The sequence below is a fragment of the Heptranchias perlo genome, chromosome 3 (genome assembly GCF_035084215.1).
Source record: "Heptranchias perlo isolate sHepPer1 chromosome 3, sHepPer1.hap1, whole genome shotgun sequence".
In the NCBI taxonomy this organism is placed as follows: domain Eukaryota; kingdom Metazoa; phylum Chordata; class Chondrichthyes; order Hexanchiformes; family Hexanchidae; genus Heptranchias; species Heptranchias perlo.
In genome coordinates this window covers 70,422,049-70,444,514 of record NC_090327.1, presented here as the reverse complement: position 1 = coordinate 70,444,514, position 22,466 = coordinate 70,422,049, and the positions used below count along the sequence as shown (strand labels likewise).

The following is a 22,466-nucleotide window of genomic DNA, read 5'->3' as shown; positions in this document are numbered from 1 at the left end:
TGTGGTGCCACTAAAATCTCAAACCCCAGCCACTGGCTCAGGCTGATCTATACAGTTCACAGCCAAATTTCCTACTCCCATGCTCTAGAATTTCCTCCCTAAACTCCTGTGTCTCCACCTCCCTGTCCTTTTAAGACCTTCCTTAAAATCCACCTCTTTGACCAAGCTTTTGGTCACCCATTCTAACCTCTCCTTTGGCCATGGTGTGTATCATTGGCTTTTGAACCCATCCATTTAATCTCCCGAGGAAGGTTCTACTAACCCTCGATCTCCCTCACCTCCAAAACTGGGGAAAATTCCATAGTACCAAGTCTTGACATGCATCCTACAGTGTTCACCCTTGACCAGTTACCTTACTTGGTATGACAGTTCCTTTGTCCCAGCAGCTCATGAATTATCATATTCAAGAGATCTGTGAAGAATTAAATTATGGCTACAACAACATACTAAAATCGTTGTTTTCGATAGTAAGATGTACTGACTGTCAGCTGTGGCTCAATGGTAGCTCTTTGAGTCAGAAAGTTGTGGGTTTAGGTCCCAAACCAGGGACTTGAGTACAAAATCTAGGCTGACAATCCAGTGCAATAGTGAGGGAGTGCTGTATTGCTTGAGGTGTCATCTTTTGGACGAGACGTTAATCCGAGGCCCTACCTGCCCTCTTAGGTGGATGTAAAAGATCTCATAGTACCATTTCGAAGAATATAGGGAGTCCTGACCGATAGTTATCCCTCAACGAACGCCTGAAAAACAGACTATCTGGTCATTATCACGTTGCTGTTCGTGGGACCTTGCTGTGCACAAATTAGCTGCCGTGTTCCCCATATTACAACAGTGACTACACTTTAAAAGTACTTTATTGGCTGTAAAGTGCTTTGGAATGTCCTGGGGTCGTGAAAGGCACTATATAAATTCAAGTCTTTCTTTTGACTGGTAAATTAGGCATTAAAACAATACTATCTTTTGGTTTTCCAATTAGAGGGAATAATTTATCCATTTGAAATTCATAATCTCCAAATTGAACAATCCTATGTATAAATTCTGAGGAATTGACTAACTGGATTTTCAGTTATATTTAGTCTGCTGGTTAAATACCATATTTTACTTGCAGATGAAATGGAAGAGGAGCTGCCAGTGAGTGATGAATTCATTGAAGGTATGTCTTAACTTGCAGCACAAGTTTGTATATTTTCCATTTTGTATTTGTGTTTTCTCCTTTTTAACCGGTGATTAATATGTTGACATGGAGAAAGTTAGGCAGTAGGGGATCTTTCATGCTGTTAATGGTGAGCTAGAGTATATACTATTTTTTTTATAATTGCAGTGCTGCACCATGTAATACACAATGTATTATAATATAGTAGATCTCGCATAGTATTGTGCATGGAGAAAAAAAATTCAATCTCTTAATTTCCTCTTTGCTTCTTTCCCACTCAAATTCTTATTGCGTCACTGTTTGCCTTCCACCTTGCTTTTGCTCTTTCTCTCCGTCGCATGCACACTCCTTTCTGTTCCTTCACCACTAAGTCATTTTTTCTCATTGTTTCTGACTCACTCATTCTGTAATTCTCTCCACCCGTCTGCCTCCTTTCTCTTTTGTCTCCAGTGTCTGTGTTTCATACATTTTCCTTTACTGATTTATGCAATGCTGTGGAAATTGGTTATGGCCTGTTTTCGAGTTCATAACCAACGGTGCACCGTCAGTGCACACCCCCAACAGAGAGACCCAAGACTGACTGAAATTGGTCCTTGGGACCTCGTTAATATTGATAAACTGCAAGTACCTATCGCGCTTACACAGGCAGCTCGTGCATTTTACATTGTCCAATACCAAGTTACTTATCTCGCTGACAGTAGCCCCAAGGTAAGTCCTGGGAGGGGCCGGAAAAACAGGTGTAATGAGGACTAATTTTTACCCCAATATCCTATCACTTTTATTTTGAAAGCCTAAGGTACACCGAACGATGGGAGGCAACATATACTGGGTTGGAGGTGGGACTGGGAGGAGGCTGTTGGAGAGGTGGTGTAAGATGGGCTGTTAAGAGAAAAGGTGAGGTTCAAACTAAGAGGTGCTAGGAGCAGCAGTCAAGGTGAAAGTCTTCAGGGTTGGGGTTGAAAAGTGGGTGGGAGCAGGAAGAAGGGAGTGGGGAACGGGTTGCACCTGTAAGTAATCATGGGGTATAGAAATACTTGTCTGGATTGTAATTTGGGGCTAGGAGGATTTTACATTGCTGGGTCTAGCGGCACTTATGTTTGAGGGTGGGTGGGGGGGGGAGCTTTGGTATGGGAATATAGCAAGAGTAGGCTTGATGCACTGGGGTGGAAGTACCTGGGGAGAGAGGAACACTCAAGGAATCTGAGGACTCAGGAGTTTGGCATCTGGGAGAACTGGGGTAGTAGTGGGGTTATGGAGTGGAATGGGACTGTGTATTGAGAGTATCAAATGTGGAGCTTGGAGAATTAAGGGGAGATGGGGGCTGGTAGCATTTGGAGGGGAGGAAGATAGGACTGAAAGCATTGTAGGTGTGGGGATGGAAGGAATTTAAGAGTACAGAAGGGCCCAAAGTATAGGCTCAGATGCAGGACTAGTTAGATAATGAACAGAGCACAGATGCCACACTGCATCAAGAAGTCATAGAAGTGGGCCAGATTTGCTGGAAGAGAGAGAGACCTGTTAAAGTGGGGCATGCATCTCTTCAGAGGGGCCATGAATGGCAACATCTAATTTTCTTGCAAAAAAAAAGTTTTTTTTATACCTAATAAACCTGTCTGACTTTGTTCACAACTTGCTCAAGCAGATAAACATCTTCAATTAATTTTTGAACTGCTGTTTGTTTTGTTGCTGATATCAGGAAGAACTATTTAATTCAGTAGTTCTGAAACGTTTTTGGATAACCCACTCATGCTAAAGGAAACTGATCGTTATTGTCTGTCCGTCTCTTCCTCCACTCCCACCTCACTCACTCACTCTGCCCTGACCCAATTTCTTCCCATTTGGACTTGCCCTGTCCCATCCAGAGTAATTCCCAACCCAAGCTATATGACATGAACGAATGGCTTCTTGGCTAGGAAGAGGGGCAGACTGGGAATGACACTCCAGGTTATCAGGGTGGGTTGAATTACAATGGACTTGGATGGGTCGGTAGACCAGGTATGACTCTGGTCAAATTGTTACAACTTTAGCAGAAGTGCTGGGTGGAGCCAAAATGAGGGGATGGGTATGCTGTGATTTGATATAGGCTGCAGGTAGTTGAGAGGAATTGAGGAATTTGCTTTTTAAAAAAAAGCACAAAGCCCAATATAATTTAAGTTGCAACCAAGTACTCCAAATTGAATCAGTTATTTTTTTCAGCTGTGGGGGAAATTTCAAGATGGAATTTAATTGGTTGTCTCACAATACTTGCTGGTTCAGGATTGATAACTTTTTTGTTGAAGTACATGGTTTGATTAACCTGTTTTCTACTGCTTTCTCATTGCTTGTTCCTGAATGAACCAACTTGCTTTTGATTTGTTTGTTTAATCAATTATTTTTATTGGTGACAATGTCCTTGTTTCAGTCAATCACTAATGTTTGCCCTACTGATGTCTAATGCCCCAAGATGTAGTACCTTTGAAAGCATTGGTGTGCCAGACTTTTAAATACAAAAATAGATTAGCAGCTGGTTATTTAATACTATTTTCAAAACATTGGTTATGGGCATGAACATGATGACTAGATCAGCTTCTCTTGTGTCTGAATATAATTGTGTTCAGTTTGTTTTTTTAAACTGAAAGGTTACTTAGATAAAATTTCCACAAGGAAGACCTTTGACTTGCATGTCACCATCACTGGTGAGTTGTGTGCTATGCTTTCATAAATGAGACCAGCTGCATCCTACTGTGCATTCTGTTCATATCAGAGATAGACACGCACACTAGATTTGAATTCATGAATGTTTCTTTTAAATATGTTCAAATGGTTGAACACAGAAGCCACTGGAGCTGCTTTTTCATTTCATGGAAAGCCACTAGGTAGACAGTCCATTGTTCACATTGGAGTATTTTTTTTATTGTGTGGTTTCTAACCCAACACCTCTGGTACACTAGGAATAAAAACGTCTTCACCACTAAAGGTGGATTTGGGCTGAGTGGTGGATGCATTCAGAAGAGTGTGCTGAGCCACCCCAGTCATTCACTGATTTTTAATGATCCTCTTTTCATTGATAGCAAATGGGAGATGATTTGGTTCTTGGAAGCCACTGTAAATCTGGTAAATGAAACAAAGCAACATTAAATGGAATCATAATTTTTGAAAAGTTGGCACCTGATAGACTTAATGTTGAATTGATTACTTTTACTTTGCTACCAGTATATGCTGAGATGGAGTAGAAAGTAAATTTGAGGCAGCTAAAGAATTATTTGCTATCTGCCATTTGCCTCCTTTCTCCCCCCCCCCCCCCCCCCCAATAACAATTGAATTTTTCCTTTACAGAATCTACTTGGCTCAGTACATATTTGTGTAAAATCTTCTTTAAAATATATTTCAAAATTTTAAGGAATGTGCATTGGAGATTACATTGTGCCATAGGAAAGTGGGATACAGGGTTTGAACACTCCTTCCACAAAGTTCCCAATCTGGACCACACTGCTGCAGAGAAGCACTGAGCAAGTTCTAAGGAGAAGAAAATCTGATGGGTGGGGTGGGGGGTATCCACCACACTGCTGCCGTGTGACCAGCTAACTGTTGCATTGATGGCAGCATAGGAGCTTCTGTGCATGGAGTTGAATGGCACAAGATGGATATAGTGGTGGTGTCAGCCTTCCTCTCCCCTATGCACTTAGGAAATGCTCAATTCCCAAATGCAAAGGAGGGGAAAAGGGGTGAAGACTCATGACACTGGGATTTCCAGGGCTTTCCCCAAGGGGAGGTGGAGCGCTACATCAGACTTGGGCATTGTAAACAGTATGGAAATGAGGGAGGGGCCTAACAGCACCTCCAACCCCTCATTTTCCCCTCAAATATTGGTTGGGTGCCCATTTGGGGATGTACCTGAAGAAGCTGTCAGTGGTCCTTCCGCTGAGCCCCCATCAGCTTGGAGGCTGTGAGAGGACTCGGCAGCAAGTCCAGGAAGAGCTTAAAAAAAAGGTAAATGGTCTTTTTTCTGTCATTTCTCGGAGACTCATTGATTCCTGAGCTGCCAGCTGTTAAGCAGCAACCAGACGGCCCAACAGCTGGCAGCCATTACAGCTGCTGTAGGTGTTTCATGCATGCAGCAGTGGCTGTCCAATTCTGGGCACAGGTCCCAGCCAGGGGGCGGGCCTGCTCCGAGGACACATTGAGGCAATGCTAATGACCTGAACCTGCAAATGCAGGTCAAGTCAAGTGCAGTGTATTACAGGTGCATTGCACCTGTCTTGCACCCCAACATAAGATGCTATGTGCAGTCATAGGGAACATAATCTCAATTCTATTTTTAAAAAAATTATGCATCCTACACCACTTATTTGAGCAATTTGGTCACTTGAAAACTGCTGTGATTGTTGTCAGGTCAGAGGTGGTCTGGCAGTGGCCCTGTTTTTCTTCATCTGGTTGGTGGAGCTGCCCCACAGCTTTGTAGGACAATTTTAACAGCAGGAAAGAGAGACTGAATGTTTCAGCCAAATCACATTAGAAAGTGTGTTGATACTGGAAATAATGGCACATCAGATGTTCATGATTGTGCGTGACTGTTGGCATGATGCTGCTATTTTTGCTTCTTTGTAATACCTATAAAGATAATGTAAGATCTGAGAGGAAACTAATAATGCACTTGCCGTGAGAGAAGATTTTTAAATGTGTCTTATCATACAGAGTACAGTCTAAGAAAAGCATGCAATTGAATTTTAAAGTTTTGGGATGCAGTGTGAACAGGCGTGTGCATTCTCTAAGTTTGTTGTTTCAGTTAAGGATCATGCAGTTGACCTAATGGTGGTCTGAAACATGTTTGTGGTGTTAAGTAGAATTGGTGCGTGAAGAGGATGGTACAGCCTCAGGAAGCATTTACAATATGCATTTCAGACAGTCATAATTGGTGTTTATCTTGGCTTGCAGCTCATTATACCCTTCTGTGTCCCTGATAACTCATTAAGGACAACATGCTGTTAAATGTTTTATGTTGCTTATTGGTGAGATGGTACTGTAATTTAATCACTGTTTTGTTTAATTATGTTTGGGTTAAATCTTTTGCTGAAATGTTCAGTTTTTAGATCTGGTCTTGACAGCCAGGGGTTGGGATGGAGGTTATGAAGTGTACAACAGTAATCCTAACAGATAGAGTCCATGAACCATAAAACTTTATAGCATAAAAGTAGCTCATTTAGCCCATTGTTATCAGCTCTTTGGGGATAAATGGATAGTTCTTTCATTCTCCTGCCCCATACACTTTTTAAAAAAATTGTTTTTCAAATATCTACCTACTTCCCTTTTAAAAGTAACAGATTCTGCTTCCACCAATGTTTCTGGTAACGTATTCATTGTCTCAACAGGCCTCTGTTTAAAAATAATTTCTCCTAACCCCTCCCTTTTGTTCTTTTGCTGATCTTAAATTTATGCCATCTATTTACCAAGTCCAACCAGTGGAAATAGTTTTTCCTGATTTACTTTATCAAAATTTTTGAACACCTCTTTCAGATCTCTTTACTTTTCTTCTGATTTCCTCAAACCAAAATTATTTAAGCATTTTAACCTTGAATGAAACAAATGAATATGCCAACAAAATAAACTGGAAGCTTGGAAATGAAGGGAATATGAAAAGGATTGATTGGTTCCTGACATGTAGAAATCAGCACAATGTCTGATCTGCATTAAGCTGTACTATAGCCATTCTTTGGAGGAGCTGCCATGATGGCCTAGTGGGTAATGATGCCATATAGTGTAGTACCAAGCCAATAAAGTGTGTGTGTGCGTGCGTACAATCTCTGTGACTGTGACCATGGTGCACTATTCCTCCACGTCCTTCCCGACCTCTGCAGTCTTTGACAATGTTGACCACACCATCCTCCTCCAACGCCTCTCCTCTGTTGTCCAGCTCAGTGGGGCTGCCCTCTTATGGTTCCACTGTTATATATCGAATCATGGCTAGAGCGTCTCCAGTAATTGCTTCTCTTCCCAGCCCCACACCATTATCTCCAGATTCCCGCGAGGATCTATCCTTGGGACCCTTCTCTTCGTCTATATGCTGCTCCTTGGGAACACCCGAAGACATTGGGTCAGGTTCTGCATATATGCTGACAACATGTAACTGTACTCCTCCACCATCTCTCCCAACTCCTCCACTGCCTCTCGTCAAATCACAGGTCCGACGTCCAGCCCTGGATGTGCTGCAATTTCCTCCATTTTGCTTATCTGTATGCATGTACATATACACACACATCTCTCTCCATATATTGTATGAATATGGATGTATGTGCATCTATAGATTGTGTATACATTGAGCTTGGCTGTAATGATTCAATGGTTTCCTGATACTCACGGGGTTCACACAAAAATTGGCTAATTGGCATCTATAGGGCTGCCAGCACACATGGAGCTATTTCCCAGCAAGCGTCTGTCGGGGGTGGGGGGAGAAGAAAGAAAAGGAAGATTTGAGGGAAAAGTTCTAATTTAAAAATAAAATTCTCAATTCTCTTGTTGCAGAAAATGAAGTCCCAAAGCCTGATATGGTGGAAGAATTTTATGGTATGTGCCTTGTTACTTTCAATGTATTTTACAGACAAATGTGATCTTTAAGCTGTAAGCAAAGGTAAACAGCAAACTCTGAACAGCTGTAAATATGCTTTCTGTACGTCCTTTAACAATAATAAATTAATGGCCACCTTGTGGTTACATGAAAGATTGCAGGTTTAAGAATATAAGAATTTTTTGTAACTGCAAAAGCCAACAAATGCATTGCCTTTTCAGCTGTGATGGGGGTTGCGGGGGGGGGGGTGAGAAATGGAGCTGGATTTTAACTGCTTTAAATTGTTTCCTACTAGCTGAAGACCCAGAGTATGTTCCAGAGACTGAAGACGTACAAGGTTTGCTTACTCCCTTAAACAGTCAATTCAATGGTTGTATTATGAGAAGTCTATGTAAAACCTAGCAATTACTGCACTGATTCCCAACTTGGTCAGATTACAGTCTGAGGACTATCTGTCCCTGAATCCAGCGCTCTCAGCAGGACTGAGTTTTATCAGTCAATTTAAGTCTACGGTTTAAAGTAAGTCTTGTGTTAGGCAAGTGTGCCAACTCTGGGAAGAAAAACTGAATCTGCTTTATACCTTCCCCACCCCCTCCCACCAAAAAAACTAATTGTCAGCTAGTCTGGAACAGCTTTGTTGATTGTAGAAATAATGCTGCAAGCAACCTACCCCTGCTAAGTATTGGACCATGAAACAGGCCCTTTACTTCTCCTCATTTCCCCCTGAAGAAAAATGCTTCTTAGGGAATGAAAAAGGTATGTTTTGTTATACAGTACAGTGTATTACTTGTAAAGAATCTTGTGGTCAAGTACTAAAGTATATGTGCTTTTTCTTGTGACTCTGAATGACAACTTATAGTATTTTTAGCTGTTCTGGAATTTGATAGGATTTTTCTCCCTCCCTTGTTCAGATTCTTGTATATATTAAAATTAGATCACAGCCCTCTGAAGTGAGTCTGTCCCTGTATCCTTTTTGACGTACGATTTTATGACGTATTATTTTTGTGGTGTATGTACTGCATTTGACCCTGTTGGCCTGTTTTTTTTTCCAGAAGTGTCTCCTGTTCTTGAAAAGACAGATGAAGATAGCCAATCAGGTTTGTATTGAGCCTGCCTTTCATAACTGGCTTTCAGATTTTTTTTCATTTGAAAAACAAATCTAACAGCTGCCAAACATGTAAAGGGTGAACATTACTAACAAAATGTCAATTTTATTACTTACAACAGCCTATGGATCTCAGAGCTTGGATGTGGAATGTGAAATCCAAGGTTTGTCTGACTTGGCTGTCTTTGGTCTTGTGCTTTCCTCTTGTAGTTTGCAGTTTTCTATGCTAAGAGTTATTTTGTCTGTCTGGGAGTGGTGTGTGTTTTAAGCTGTTTAGTAAACTTTTCAAAAGTTGTTTTTCTCCCTTTATTCATCTTGTAAAATCCAGTTACAGCAAAGAGAATCTAGTATCTGATTTGCCCACCCCCAGTATGGCTTTCTTTTATGACAGCTAGTTGGCCTACAGGAAGCTGATAATGTTTATGACCTTTGTGGCTGAACCTCTAAGGTCTGAAACAAACATTTTCACTGCTGCTATTTTAGAGTGTAATCCTAGTTCATATTAAATATAGTTTGTAACATAACTGAATTATCAAGAAGATTTTTGTATATTTGTACACAAAATTCAAAACTAGAGAATTGGTGTTGTATTGTGTCAACATATTGTCTTCCCCTGGAACCTAAGTTTAATCTTGTCCAGACCAATGGGGTAAAAATCTCGCATCTCTACAGACCGGAAGACCACAGTGTCAAATGAGTTTGGACAGTTTTTAATCAAGTTTCTATTGGGATGGAACCTCTAACATAAAATTGACCCTAATTTGTAACTTATTAATAAAATTGGCAATCCCACGAAGAGGCCATAGGATGGCAGATGTGTGAAATGTAAAACTTGCGCAAGAGGGTGCTCTTTTGAGGTTGCAGTTAAGGTATTTTCTTCAGATAAAGAAGAGGGAGCTTTGCTTTGCATGTAATCTGTTCTATACCAGATGTAGGATTACTTGATCCAGATAACTGGGTAGAAGAGTGTTACTTCCTTTTGTCACTGCCTCATCTCACTTCAATAAGCGTAAGGATTCACCAAACAGGTAACTTGTGACATTTTGCTATATTCACCAATTCTGCAAGTGAACCTTTTCTGACTGGTGCTTATTTTGTTCTGCATTTAAGGGGCAATAGTAGAGTCCAGTAGATACTTCACAGTATCATTAATTTATTACCTGGATTTTTCGATTGCTTTGTAGCCTTTCTTTTGTTAGTACTGCATGCAGTTCCATAGTTCTTTTTCACTAAGTTTGTAGCCTGTTCTTTCAGCTGAAGTTATTTCAACATTTAAAAAAAAATCCCCTCCTCCACTCTTTTCCCAAAGCCACTAGGTAGGGTACGATTCCACTTGTGCTGCCCACCCTTCAGTATCTGTCTCAATGGATGGTGTGTCTGCAGGCTAGTTTGTCATGGACAGTATTTAAATTGAACTTGATCCTGTCCTCACCTGATGTCCACATGCACTTTCCAGCAGGACTCACTGGGTAGTAATCAGGAGTGGGATCCCTGGCTGACTTTCTTCTCGCATCCTCTTCTCCCACAGTCTGCCTTCCTCAAGCCCAGGCATGCCAAGGCCACTGCAGTGTCCCAACTACCATCCTGGTAGATATCCACCGACTCCTGCAATGTGCAAATGCTAAATAGTTGGATGGATAGTTGGTGCCAGCAAAGGGGATGCTGAAGAAAAAAGATTGTGGAATCTAATACTGTAAATATGTGATTACACTGCCATTGACATTCTATTAAGCCAGATTTCTAGAAATGTGAAAAATTTCAGTTGAAGTGATCAAAACATAAATGTCTTTATATAGTTTGTGTAATGTGGATGTTGGTTTAATGTGGGTGTTGGTTTGATTACTTTTGTTCTGTATAAATCTGAAATAGCTTGTTTTGATCTGTGTCCAGCTGCTTGCATTAAGGGAGGTACAGCTTTTAGCACACTTCCTCAGCTTTGTACTTATTGTGGCATTAGAACATTATTCCTCTTCCTATCTTACAGCTGCAGTACCTCTTCCAGAGGCAGTGGAAGAGTTGATCACAGAGGAAGGTGGGCACATTTTCAAGTGTAATTATGTGGCTATGTATTAAGATATTATGACTTCTGTGGTACATATGAAAATTATGAACTGGAAAAGATCCAGCTAGCCTGTCCCATATAGTTGTGATGCCCCATGTATCATGATACAGACACTCCCTACTCACCAAGTAATCTCCTGGGAGAGACGATAAACCAGGTATTATTTCTAATTGTAGTTGGAGCATTAAATGAAGCAGTGCCAAAAGGAATCACTAATGATAATATTTCATTAAGTTAATATTTCACAAATAACAAAACAATGCTTGCAGTTAGCCAGATGAAAATTTCAAAAAGTTCTTTGATTTTTTTTGGCCAACTCAAATAAGAAGAAAAATAGTCCAGACAGACTTCTCCTTCATGAAATGTTTGTGGTGCTGTCCCTGAATGGGAAACTGCTTATTTAGACAAATGTTTCTGGTAATTACTCATCTCACCAAAATATTATATTCATTTGCGTTAAAACCTGTAATTCCTTAGGACATGTTTAGTTGGCCCAGATCAGTTTAAATGCTGTCCGTTTCCTTTATACATGTCACTTGGCCACGTAGCCTACTGTCATCAGCAAATGCTAGGTATAGGGAGTTAGCACATATTCACAAAGTTGAGAAATTAAACTAGCTTGGAAATGTTGGTGCCTGTGTCAGTGTTGGATATCGGATCTGCTCTAGATATTTTCTTAGTTTCAGCATTACTAATTTCTCCCATGAGCAGATGCATTTGTTTGATGAATTCACCTTTGCAATCCAATATCTAACCATATGATAGCATGACCTGGGGCTTATATCAACAAAAGCTCCTTGTTATATGAACTAGATACTGTAATCTTGCACTTGACCAGCTGTGTTTCTCCTGTTTTCTAAGAGGCAGACTGATTAATACTTCAGTGAGATAAGGCCAGATACAAATTGTCAAACTGCTTTATTACATAGAATTTACACCCAGAAACAGGCCATTCAGCCCAACAGATCTAAACAGCTGGTGTTTATGCTCCACACGAGCCTCCTCTCGCCTTACTTCATCTCACCCTATCATCATATCCTTCTGTTCCTTTCTCCCTTGTACTTATCTAGCATCCCCTTAAATGCATCTATGCTATTCGCCATAACCACTCAATGTGGCAGCGTGTTCCACATTCTCACTGAGTAAAGAAGATTCTCCTGAGTTCCTTATTGGATTCATTAGTGACTATCTTATATTTATGGCCCCTAGTTTTGGACTCCTCACAAGTGGAAACATCTTCTCTACAACTATCCCATGGAGCCCCTTCCTAATTTCAAAGACCTCTATCAGGTCACCTCTGTCTTTTTTCTATTGAAAAGAGCTCCAGCCTGTTCAGTATTTCCTGAAAGTTGTATCCACTCAGTTCAGGTATTATCCTTGTAAATCTTCTTTGCACGTTCTCCAGTGCTTCTATATCCTCTTTATAATATGGAGATCAGAACTGTTGTTATACAGTCAGTAAACAAATATACGAAGTAACTTTTATAGTAGATCTTGCCTCACTACGACTTAATTTGGGTAAACTCCTCATAATACAGAAGATAACAGAACTCATCATACTGGCCCTGTTAGTAAGCCAAACATTCATTTCCTGGTCAGCCAGTTCTTTAAATTTGACTGGCTGAGTTTACGATGAGAGCTTAACTACTAGTTCGGGCTCCTTTCCCAGACCTTATCAAACTTGGCAAACCTTAGTAGCCAGTAACTCCTTATCATAACTAGCACGTAACCTCGAACTGGAAATGCCCTCCTCGCAGAAACTTAACAAATTCCCTTTTAAGGGACTATAATGACTCCTTACCCACCACGTGCTTTGACGGTTTGTTCCAGGGATGATGAGTCTCTGCAAAAAGAAATGAAGTACTTCCTGAAATCCAACTTAACTTTTTGCCTGCAGATTTTACATGTGTGCCCTCTGGTCTAACATCCATACCCACCTGCAATAACCTGTTGAAATGGTCTGAGCCCAATCCATTAATCATATCTCCTCTAATCCTGCATTTCTTCAAAGTAAATAACCCTAGTTAAACAACTCTTGGATCTTTTCTTTAACCTTGCAATCTTTATAGTTTTATAGTTATCATCCTGATTGCCCTCCTCTGCACATTCTTCAGACCCTTGATATCCTTCATGTGCAGAAATTAAAACTGGATACAATTTCAAGTGTGGATGTGCCTTTCCCTATAGCCATTTTAATAAGTAATCGACTATAATCCCAGATCTCTTGATTCTTAATGGGTATGACTGCATGGTATACGTATGCTTGGAGTTTCCTGATTCCAAATGCACGATGCTACACTTATCCAGATAAAATCACATCTGCCATACACACTGGCCTATCCTCCTACCTTGTCTAAATTGAACTGCAACCACAACAACTTGCATTTATATAGCGCCTCTAACAAAGTAAAGTGTCCCCAAGCGCTTCACGGGCGTTATTAACAAAATTTGATACCAAGCTACATAAGGAGAAATTAGGACAGGTGAGGTAGGTTTTAAGGAGCATCTTAAAGAAGGAGAGAAGGGTAGAGAGGCAAAGGGGTTTAGGGAGGGAATTCCAGAGCCTATGGCCTAGGCAGCTGAAGGCACAGCTGCCAGCGGTGGAGCGATTAAAATCGAGGATGCGCAACAGGCAAGAATTGGGAGGAACGCAGAGATCTCGGAGAATTGTAGATGGAGGAGGTTACAGAAATAAGGAGAGACGAGGCCACTCCCTATTTCCACAAGGGAGGGATTTGAAAGGGTTGTGCTGTGAGGTGAGAATGAGTAGAATGGGCCTATATTCTCTGGAGTTTAGAAGAATGAGAGGTGATCTCATTGAAACATAAGATTCTGAGAGGGCTTGACAGGGTAGATGCTGAGAGGCTATTTCCCCCTGGCTGGAGAGCCTAGAACTAGGGGGCATAAACACAGGATAAGGGGTCAGCCATTTAGGACTGAGATGAGGAGGAATTTCTTCACTGAGGGTTATGAATTCTCTACTCCAGAGGACTGTGGATGCTCAGTTGTTGAGTATATTCAGGGCTGAGATTGATAGATTTTTTGGATTCTAAGGGAATCAAGGGATATGGGGATTGGGCGGGAAAGTGAAGTTGAGGTTGAAGATCAGCCATGATCTTATTGAATGGCGGAGCAGGCTCGAGGGGCCCAATGGCCTACTCCTGCTCCTATTTCTTATGTTCTTAAAACAAGGTAAGAATTTTAAAATCAAGGCGTTCCCGGACCAGGAACCAATGTAGGCCAGCAAGCACAAGGGTGATGGGAAAACGGGACTTGGTGCAAGTTAGGATATGGGCAGCAGAGTTTTGGATGAGCTCAAGTTTATGGAGAGTGGAAGATGCGAGGCCGGCCAGGAGAGCATGGGAATCGTTGAATCCGGAGGTAACAAAGGCATGGATGAGGGTTTCAGCAGCAGATGAGCTGAGGCAAGGGCGGAGGTAGGCTATGTTACGGAGGTGGAAGTAGGTGGTCTTGGTGATGGAGCAGATATGTGGTCGGAAACTCATCTTAGGGTCAAATAGGATGCCATGGTTGTGCACCCATTGATTTTGTTTGTTATTGACTCCTGCACATGTTTTCATGTCAGATGCAAATTGAAGAATGGTTCCATTTACGCCCTGCTCTAAATCATCAACAAAAACAAAGAGCATTGATCCCAATATAAACCCCTGTGGAACTCCACTTGTGACCAGTCCCATCAGATCAATTCCCATTAACAGCACCCCTCTGCTTAATGTGATTTCAACCAGCTACCTACCCAACATAATAAGTGTCCTATAATCCTCTCTGATTTCATTTTTTCCATTATTAAATGCTTTTTGGAAATCAAGGTGTACAATATCAACAGGGCTATTTTCATCAATAAGTCCTCAAAGAACTCCAGTCAGGTTAGTGAGGCAGGACATAAGCCTCCTAAAGCCATCCTGGGATTCCCTAATAACAGCTGAAATCTGTAAGTGATCATAAATCACATCCCATATAATGCTTTCCAGCAACTTCCCAACAAAAGATGTCAAACTCACGGCCCTATAATTACCCAGCTCTTATTTCTTCTTAAATAATGGGATCACATGAGTTTCAGTCCAATCAATGGGAACCAACTTGAACCTTAGCTGAGTCTATGAGCCAGTAGCTCACATCCTGCCTTCCCATTTCCTTTTGCACTGCAGAGTAACAAGGATCAGATTCTGCAGCTCTCTGCGTTAAGGGCATTGAAACCTCGGCTGAAACCGTTGAGGCAATTTTAATTGCATGCCTATTGTGCAATGCCAAGACACTGTCTTTGTCTTCAAAAGCGAACATTGATGCAAACCATTTATTTAGCTCAACGACGATATCTTTATCCTCACATTTAACCTGCTCTCAAAGGACCAATATGGTCTTTAATTACATTCTGACTTCTAACATACTGAAAAAAGCTTTGCCATCACTACTGCAATTGTCTGCTATCCTTTTTTCCAATGCCTTTTCAGTATCCCAATACTGGCTTTAATTACCCACAGCTGTTACTTGTCCCCACTCCTGATAATTGAACCTTTTTTATAATTTTTTAAAGTTAATTTCTCTACACAATCCCTATTTAGTCTTCACTTTACCTCAAATCGTTTTACCCTAAGGATATGCAAGGTTTCTTTGGCCATCAATAGAGATTTAAAAATACTCTTCAGTTTCACCGTTTTCTTACCCAACAGCAAATTGAAAATGTTTCCAGTGTCAACTTCAACACCAAGCTGCTATCCCACTCTGACAGATTCTGCTATTGCCTTGTGATTGCCATATCGATGTGAATCGTTTTTCCCAATAGCAACATATTTTAGCTGCACTTGGTGCAATTTCTTCAAACTTTTTCCTGTCTCCTTCCTTTTCCCCCCAACCCACAAAATAACACACGAGGTGCTTTTCAGACATCTGAAGAAACTATAAAAATTTATCGAGCTGAAGATTGAACATGTCATTTATACCACAAGAGGTTAATATAGATAATTTTCACATATATACACATACATCATCACATACATCAGTGTGACGGTCAGCGTTTTAGGGACCCAATCAGCATTTGCTGACCAAAATTGGTATGGACCCCTCACTCCTCAGCGCCACTCCTAGAAGAGTGCTCCTAGTAATTGACGGGATCTCGGCAGCTGTTTACTGTAGGCAGGAATTCTCATGAACCGGTGCCTCCTACCTAGAATATGCAGTGACTTGAATCCCTTCCGTTAGTAGCAGCATTCAGGTAGGAGCAGTGGTAAAGGGAAAGAATGGGAGAAGGAAGGGAAAATGAAGGGGTAAAAGTTTTTTTTTAAATTCCAGGCGAAACAAGCCCCCAGACACCCCTACAAATGTATCACAAATTTTGTGCCTTCAACATTGTATTTCCCATTTAGGCTTTCATGCACTTTGTTTTTTCCCCCTCCAATAGAAGTGAAGGAATGTTGGGTATATCTACAGCTTAAGTTACTAAGTTCGCATAACTACTTGTTTTCGTGTCGGAGACCTATTTTCTGCACCATTTTGGGTTGTCACCTCCTTTGAAGTTTTTAAGTCAGCTCTTGCTGGATTTCTAGATTGACATTACATTTTTATGATTGATTTAGAATTTCAGGTTGGTAAGTTTACATTTTATGTCACACACAATGATATATTTCATTTTTTTTTAAATGCGAAAGGAGGAGATATAGAGGAAAAAGGGTAGGCCAGAAATGTAGTGAAAAAGTTTGTCGGAAAAACACAATTGATGTTCATGGCAGCAGATTTGTGTTTTAGATCACAACTTAGAAACCAGAAACCACTGCCAAACTCATTACTGAATGTTGCATTTAATAACTAAATTGGATATTATAAATATCAATCTTATTCACATCTTCCCCTCCCCACCTGAAGGGAATCAACCAAATGAACCATTTTGCAAAGGGTTTACTTTTCTACAAACTACAAACAGTTTATGCAACCCTGCTGGAATCATGAGAGCACGGCCTGTACTTAAGCTATAGATATTACAATTAATATTTTTTTAAACCCTCTACTTTTATGGGGGGCTGATTAAAATGCATAAATTAATTTCTTAAAAAAGAAAAGCTTTATTGGGTAAAGCCCAAGTTTAGGATCCCAATCTTCATCAGTGTTTTGAAAAGTAACTGAGGACTGCACATCCAGCGTAATATTACTATGGTACAATGAATTCAAAAAATATAGGTTAGCCAAGTCAAAATGGAAAGAAAGCTGTGTGTTTTATGGCTGATCATCTCCTTTGTTGTTTGGGACATGGAACTTATAAGTTGCTGGTTAGCCATTCCTGTTCTCTTCTCTTCAGCAATGTCCCTCAGCTCCAATCTGAGGGGCTTCCCATACTTCCAACAGCATAACTTTTTCCATTCTCCACTCCAGCTACCCTTGTGGCCCTTCTTGGTGAGATTAGCAATTGGTACTAACTTAGGACAGTTTTGTGCTGTAGACTCCCTCCCCTCAAGACTGAATTGAGATTGTGCAACCTCCTTCGGGGCATTCTAGCAATATGAGAAGGGAGACTTTTCATACCATTTATCTGGACTAGTGTCCAGTGTGCCAAACAACCAACCTTCCATTTTGTATTTACCAGTAGGATGAAAGTCAAGTTATGTGTTTGGTCAAATGTAGGTTTGTATATTTTTTAAAAATTAGTTTCTGTTGAAATTGCTAATTAATTTACTAGTGTGAAGTGTTGATTGCTATCTTAACTCAGTGGTTTTCAAACTTTTCTCTGTGGAGATCTCCTGCAAATATTGGCACATTCCCAGAGATCCCCTGAAAAAGACACAGTCAGCTATCCAAGGAAAAACAGTGCTGTTATTGCAGAAATATTTTATTTGGGGTGTATTTTTATATTTATTATCATGTATTTGTCACAAATAATGTACAAGTAAGTCACAAATACATAAATCTGTTGACGACAAAAATATGAAGACCTTCCCAAGTCCCTGGGATCTTCTCACTTGGGGGGGTGGGGGGGGGCTGGTGGCGGTGGTGGTGTCTCAGTTTGAAAATCCGTATCCCTACTACACAAACATACAGTTTATCAAAATGTTGGCCTGGTTAATGCCAAGACAGTTCTGCTTGCCTGGAGGTTCAGATGGCACTATTTCCTGCTCATTGTTTATGGATAGAATTGCATAAGCATTACGTGCAGGCAGAAATATATGTTACAATCACTAATGTGTGTTCTTGTGTGACCAGTTAGCTTTTGTGTTTCAAGCAATGTGGTGAAATGTTATAATTGCAAATCCTGTTTGTGTCAAACCAAGAACAATGATGCTCAGGTGAGAAAGGCAACAGTCTGCCATGGTTATGATAAAATTGGATACTTAAACCACAGTATGCGTTTTGCTTGACTACTTTTGCTTGAAACACTATCTGCAACAAACGTAAATATCATCTAAGGTAATTCAAAATTACTCTTTCAGGGTAAAATAGCTTAAACCTCTCTACATGTGTGACCACTTTGAAAATGTTATAATGCTAATTCTTGGTTCATAAGGTTAAGTAAAGCTTAGAACAGCAAAAAATGATGGGTGGGTGGTTTTCCTTCAAGAGGAAGCTGTAATTTCTTTTAATAAGATGCATGATTGAGCTATATGAAATCTAGATGCTGAAACATCAGGTTCTTCGTTGACTTGCAAACATTTGTAAAATGCCGGTCAATATATTTAGTAATGTGACTCTTCATTTCCTCAGAGGATGGTACTCTTGAGGGTACTGAAGAGCATCCAGCAAAAGAAGGTATTGGTTTTAATTTCAATTTTAATACTCAACGGTGATTTCTATTGTGTGGCTTCTATGGCAATCTTCATTTATTTAAATGTAGCATAAGGCTGTTTAATTGTATTTTTTTTATTCTCTGTGTAAGTTGATGCAGTTGAAGTTGTTTGCTGTAACAAGTTTGTTATATATTTAGTCTGCCTGCCAACATTCTGCATATAATAAAACTCATGTCTTTTTTAACTTCAGCTACTCAGAGAAAAGTGAGATAGGTAATTTGTTAGTAATTGCGCAAATCTAGTGGAAAGCATTAAGTTCAGGTTTTTATTTGCATCTCAGCCCTAAATGCCATTCATAGCTTTGCTTAATTATGTATGTTGGAGGAGCGAGTCTTTTCTGAGAATTGATAGGAAGACCTATTCCATCAATCAAGAATGCCTGGCTGATCAAGAATGCCTGACTGTAAAGTGGAATTGGTTGCAGCTGTAGAGAGTTTTGCATTGCAAACCATTTAACTCACCTACCCATCTTTCCCTCTGACTGACTGGAGGAAGCGGACAGGCAAGGAGGCAGAAAGCTAGCCAAATTGATCGTAAAGTGTCTTATTCTTTTGTGGTGGACTGGTTTGGCAGAATAGCAGGGCAGTGCCATAGATGATGCTTTTGATTTCAAAGATTTGGGAAGGAGAGAATCAAATATACACTGCAATTAGAAAAAAAATCCATGATCATTTCAATTTAAACATCATCTTTATTCTGAGTTAAGGAATTTGCACAAGTTTCCAATTTTACAACCACTTCTACAAACGTATGATTATGTATCCTAGTGCTACTTTGTAGATGTATTCAAATTATTCTTTTGTTTTGAAATACTTATAAATATTGACTCAATCAGGTGTAATTGCTATCTTGAGAGGGAGATATAAAATGTATGGGATCCTGGGTGCAGATCTGCATCATACCACTCTGTGGCGCAATGCCACTGAGCTATCTGACTGGTGTCCTGCATCACTCGGGTTTTTTCCACCTCTATTTAAAGTCAGTCATTTGCATTCATTTAAATGTCAATGTGCAGGCAGGGTGATCCCAGCCCCAGGATTGAAATTGCAGAGCCTCTTTAAAATGAGTGAATGCTTTCTTTGTGTTTTTGTCACTACAGAGGAGTATGTGAATTATGCAGAAGTGAGTGAACCCTCAGAGCCTGACCATCTGGAAGTAACAGGTTAGTCAGGAACCTAATTACTACAATTTCATCAGCTTTTATTCTGTCGATTTTTCTAAAGCCACTTTTATATTGGGCTTTTAGTTCAGAATACAGGTGTCAGGGGCCTACTTTGGCATTTGTGCTGTTAAATTTGGTTTCCCAGATTGGTCTGCAGGTCTACAGAAAACTAATTTAATGGCATAAACACCAGGCGCTTGCTGATGGATGTTGTGTCCCCAAAATCCGAATTGAAATCCAATATAAAAAACCTGTACAAAAAGTTAGTAATGCTCTCCAGTTTATATATAATACGCATATATATAATATGTGCTCTTTTTTTCAGGTGAACCAAAAGAAGAAGCAGACGTAGCTAAACCAGGTAAAAAAAAAACTACCTAAACATAACTTAAGAGGTGGTCTTTACATGTTATCACTTCCAAAACACATTGCGTTTTGTTTTGTTGGTGTGGTGGTTGCAAACTGCAGTTGGGTTTAGTTATGTGTAAATCTGGCCCTTTTCTCAAGATACAGCCTGGTACTTTGTTAGGGATTGCTCTCTCTAGTTAGTATCTTTTTTTTCCTCCAATGCTGATACCTGTACTTTTAGACCAGCTGCACACTGACATTTCAAAAGGCATTTGTTAAGGTGCCACATAAAAGGATATTACACAAGATAAGGGCTCATGGGGTTAGGGGTAACGTATTAGCATGGATAGAGGATTCGTTAAAGGACAGAAAACAGAGTAGGGATAAACGGGTCATTTTCAGGTTGGCAGGCTGTAACTAGTGGGGTACCGTAAGGATCGGTGCTTGGGCCTCAACTATTTACAATCTATATTAATGACTTGGATGAAGGGACCGAGTGTAATGTATTCAAGTTTGCTGACGATACAAAGCTAGGTGGGAAAGTAAGCTGTGAGGAGGACAGAGTCTGCAAAGGGATATAGACAGATTAAGTGAGTGGGCAAGAAGATGGCAGATGGAGTATACTGTGGGGAAATGTGAGGTTGTTCACTTTGGTAGGAAGAATAGAAAAACAGAATATTTTTTAAATGGTGAGAAACTATTAAATGTTGGTGTTCAGAGAGACTTGGGTGTCCTGGTACAAGAAACACAAAGTTAGCATGCAGGTACAGCAGGCAATTAGGAAAGCAAATGGCATGTTGGCCTTTATTGCAAGGGGGTTGGAGTACAAGAGTAAGGAAGTCTTACTACAGTTGTACAGGACTTTGGTGAGACCACACCTGGAGTACTGCATACAATTTCAGCCTCCTTAGGAAGAATATACTTGACTTGGAGGCAGTGCAACGAAGGTTCACTAGATTAATTCCTGGGATGAGAGGGTTGTCCTATGAGGCGAGGTTGAGTAGAATGGGCCTATTCTCTCTGGAGTTTAGAAGAATGAGAGGTGATCTCATTGAAACATATAAGATTCTGAGAGGGCTTGGCCGGGTAGACGCTGAGGTTGTTTCCCTGGCTGGAGAGTCTAGAACAAGGAGGCATAATCTCAGGATAAGGGGTCGACCATTTAAGACTGAGATGAGGAATTTCTTCACTGAGGTTTGTGAATCTTTGGAATTCTCTACACCAGAGAGTTGTGGATGCTGAGTCGTTGGGTACATTCAAGGCTGAGCTAGATAGATTTTTGGACTCCAGGGGAATCGAGATATGGGAGGAGCGTATAGAATCATAGAAGTTTACAACATGGAAACAGGCCCTTCGGCCCAACATGTCCATGTCGCCCAGTTTATACCACTAGGCTAGTCCCAATTGCCTGCACTTATAGAATCATCGAAGTTTACAACATGGAAACAAGTAGTTGAGGGTGAAGATCAGTCAAGATCTGACTGAATGGTGGAGCAGGCTCGAGGGGCCATATGGCCTACTCCTGCTATTTCTTAATGTTCTTATTACTTGAGTGGAGATCAGAGCCTCTACCTGGCACAAAATATTGGATCTTGTGGGAGGGGGTGCTGAGCTATGCTAGCAAAAACCTTCCTCTTTTCAAGTAGTTGTTTAGTTAATGGTATTTCTTCTTTGCAGCTTTTGTTTTCCATGTTTAAATCATTTGGAGGCGGCTTGTGTGGAGCATAAACACTGGCACCGACCAGTTGGCTGAATGGCCTGTTTCTGTGCTGTAAATTCTATGAATGCAATTTATATTGTGTATCACTGGGATCCTCGTGATGTATAGCTAACAGAAGTCTGATGTTTTACTGATGAAATAGAGGCTACTTGGAGAATGGGACAAAAATGTATAATGGCACGTTACTTGTGCAATCCAAAAAGGGTAAAAAATGTTGTTCGCTTTGTGCTTCAATTGCACTTTCTGCACAGTCATAATGAAATTAATGGTGGAATATTCCAATGCATGGACTATTCTGTCCTGTGTGCTGTGTGATGACAAATGGCTATCGTGCTCAGTGTTTTATTCTACCTTTTTTATAAGCTTACAGTTTTCCACTCATTTCTCAGGGCTCTAGGTTGTAATGTTGATTAATTTCAACCAACTGAACTTTGAGATTTTTGTTAAGCAGGCAAAGGCTGAGTGCAAAGTTTTTTTTTAATGACTTGGTGTTTCTATCAGTGACCAGCTTTTTTTTTAATATTACAGAAGAGGCGATTGGAGCAACTGGTTTACAAGAGGATGCATCTGATGGTATATTTAAAC

General features: G+C 40.4%; 1 protein-coding gene across 10 annotated transcripts in view; it reads left to right on the top strand.

Moving 5' to 3' along the window:
• The window catches only part of unm_hu7910 (un-named hu7910), a 247,657-nt gene that overhangs the window by 92,902 nt on the left and 132,289 nt on the right, over window positions 1–22,466 (top strand). For 8 of the 10 annotated variants that reach the window (XM_067980168.1, XM_067980165.1, XM_067980167.1 and 5 more), the window contains 10 exons: window positions 1,109–1,153; window positions 7,652–7,693; window positions 7,990–8,031; window positions 8,747–8,791; window positions 8,922–8,963; window positions 10,784–10,831; window positions 18,569–18,613; window positions 19,751–19,813; window positions 20,139–20,174; window positions 22,410–22,454. In XM_067980168.1, coding sequence (XP_067836269.1) covers window positions 1,109–1,153; window positions 7,652–7,693; window positions 7,990–8,031; window positions 8,747–8,791; window positions 8,922–8,963; window positions 10,784–10,831; window positions 18,569–18,613; window positions 19,751–19,813; window positions 20,139–20,174; window positions 22,410–22,454 — 453 coding nt within the window. The remainder of the gene's footprint in view (window positions 1–1,108; window positions 1,154–7,651; window positions 7,694–7,989; window positions 8,032–8,746; window positions 8,792–8,921; window positions 8,964–10,783; window positions 10,832–18,568; window positions 18,614–19,750; window positions 19,814–20,138; window positions 20,175–22,409; window positions 22,455–22,466) is intronic. The other 2 variants (XM_067980164.1, XM_067980166.1) reach the window with 2 other exon arrangements.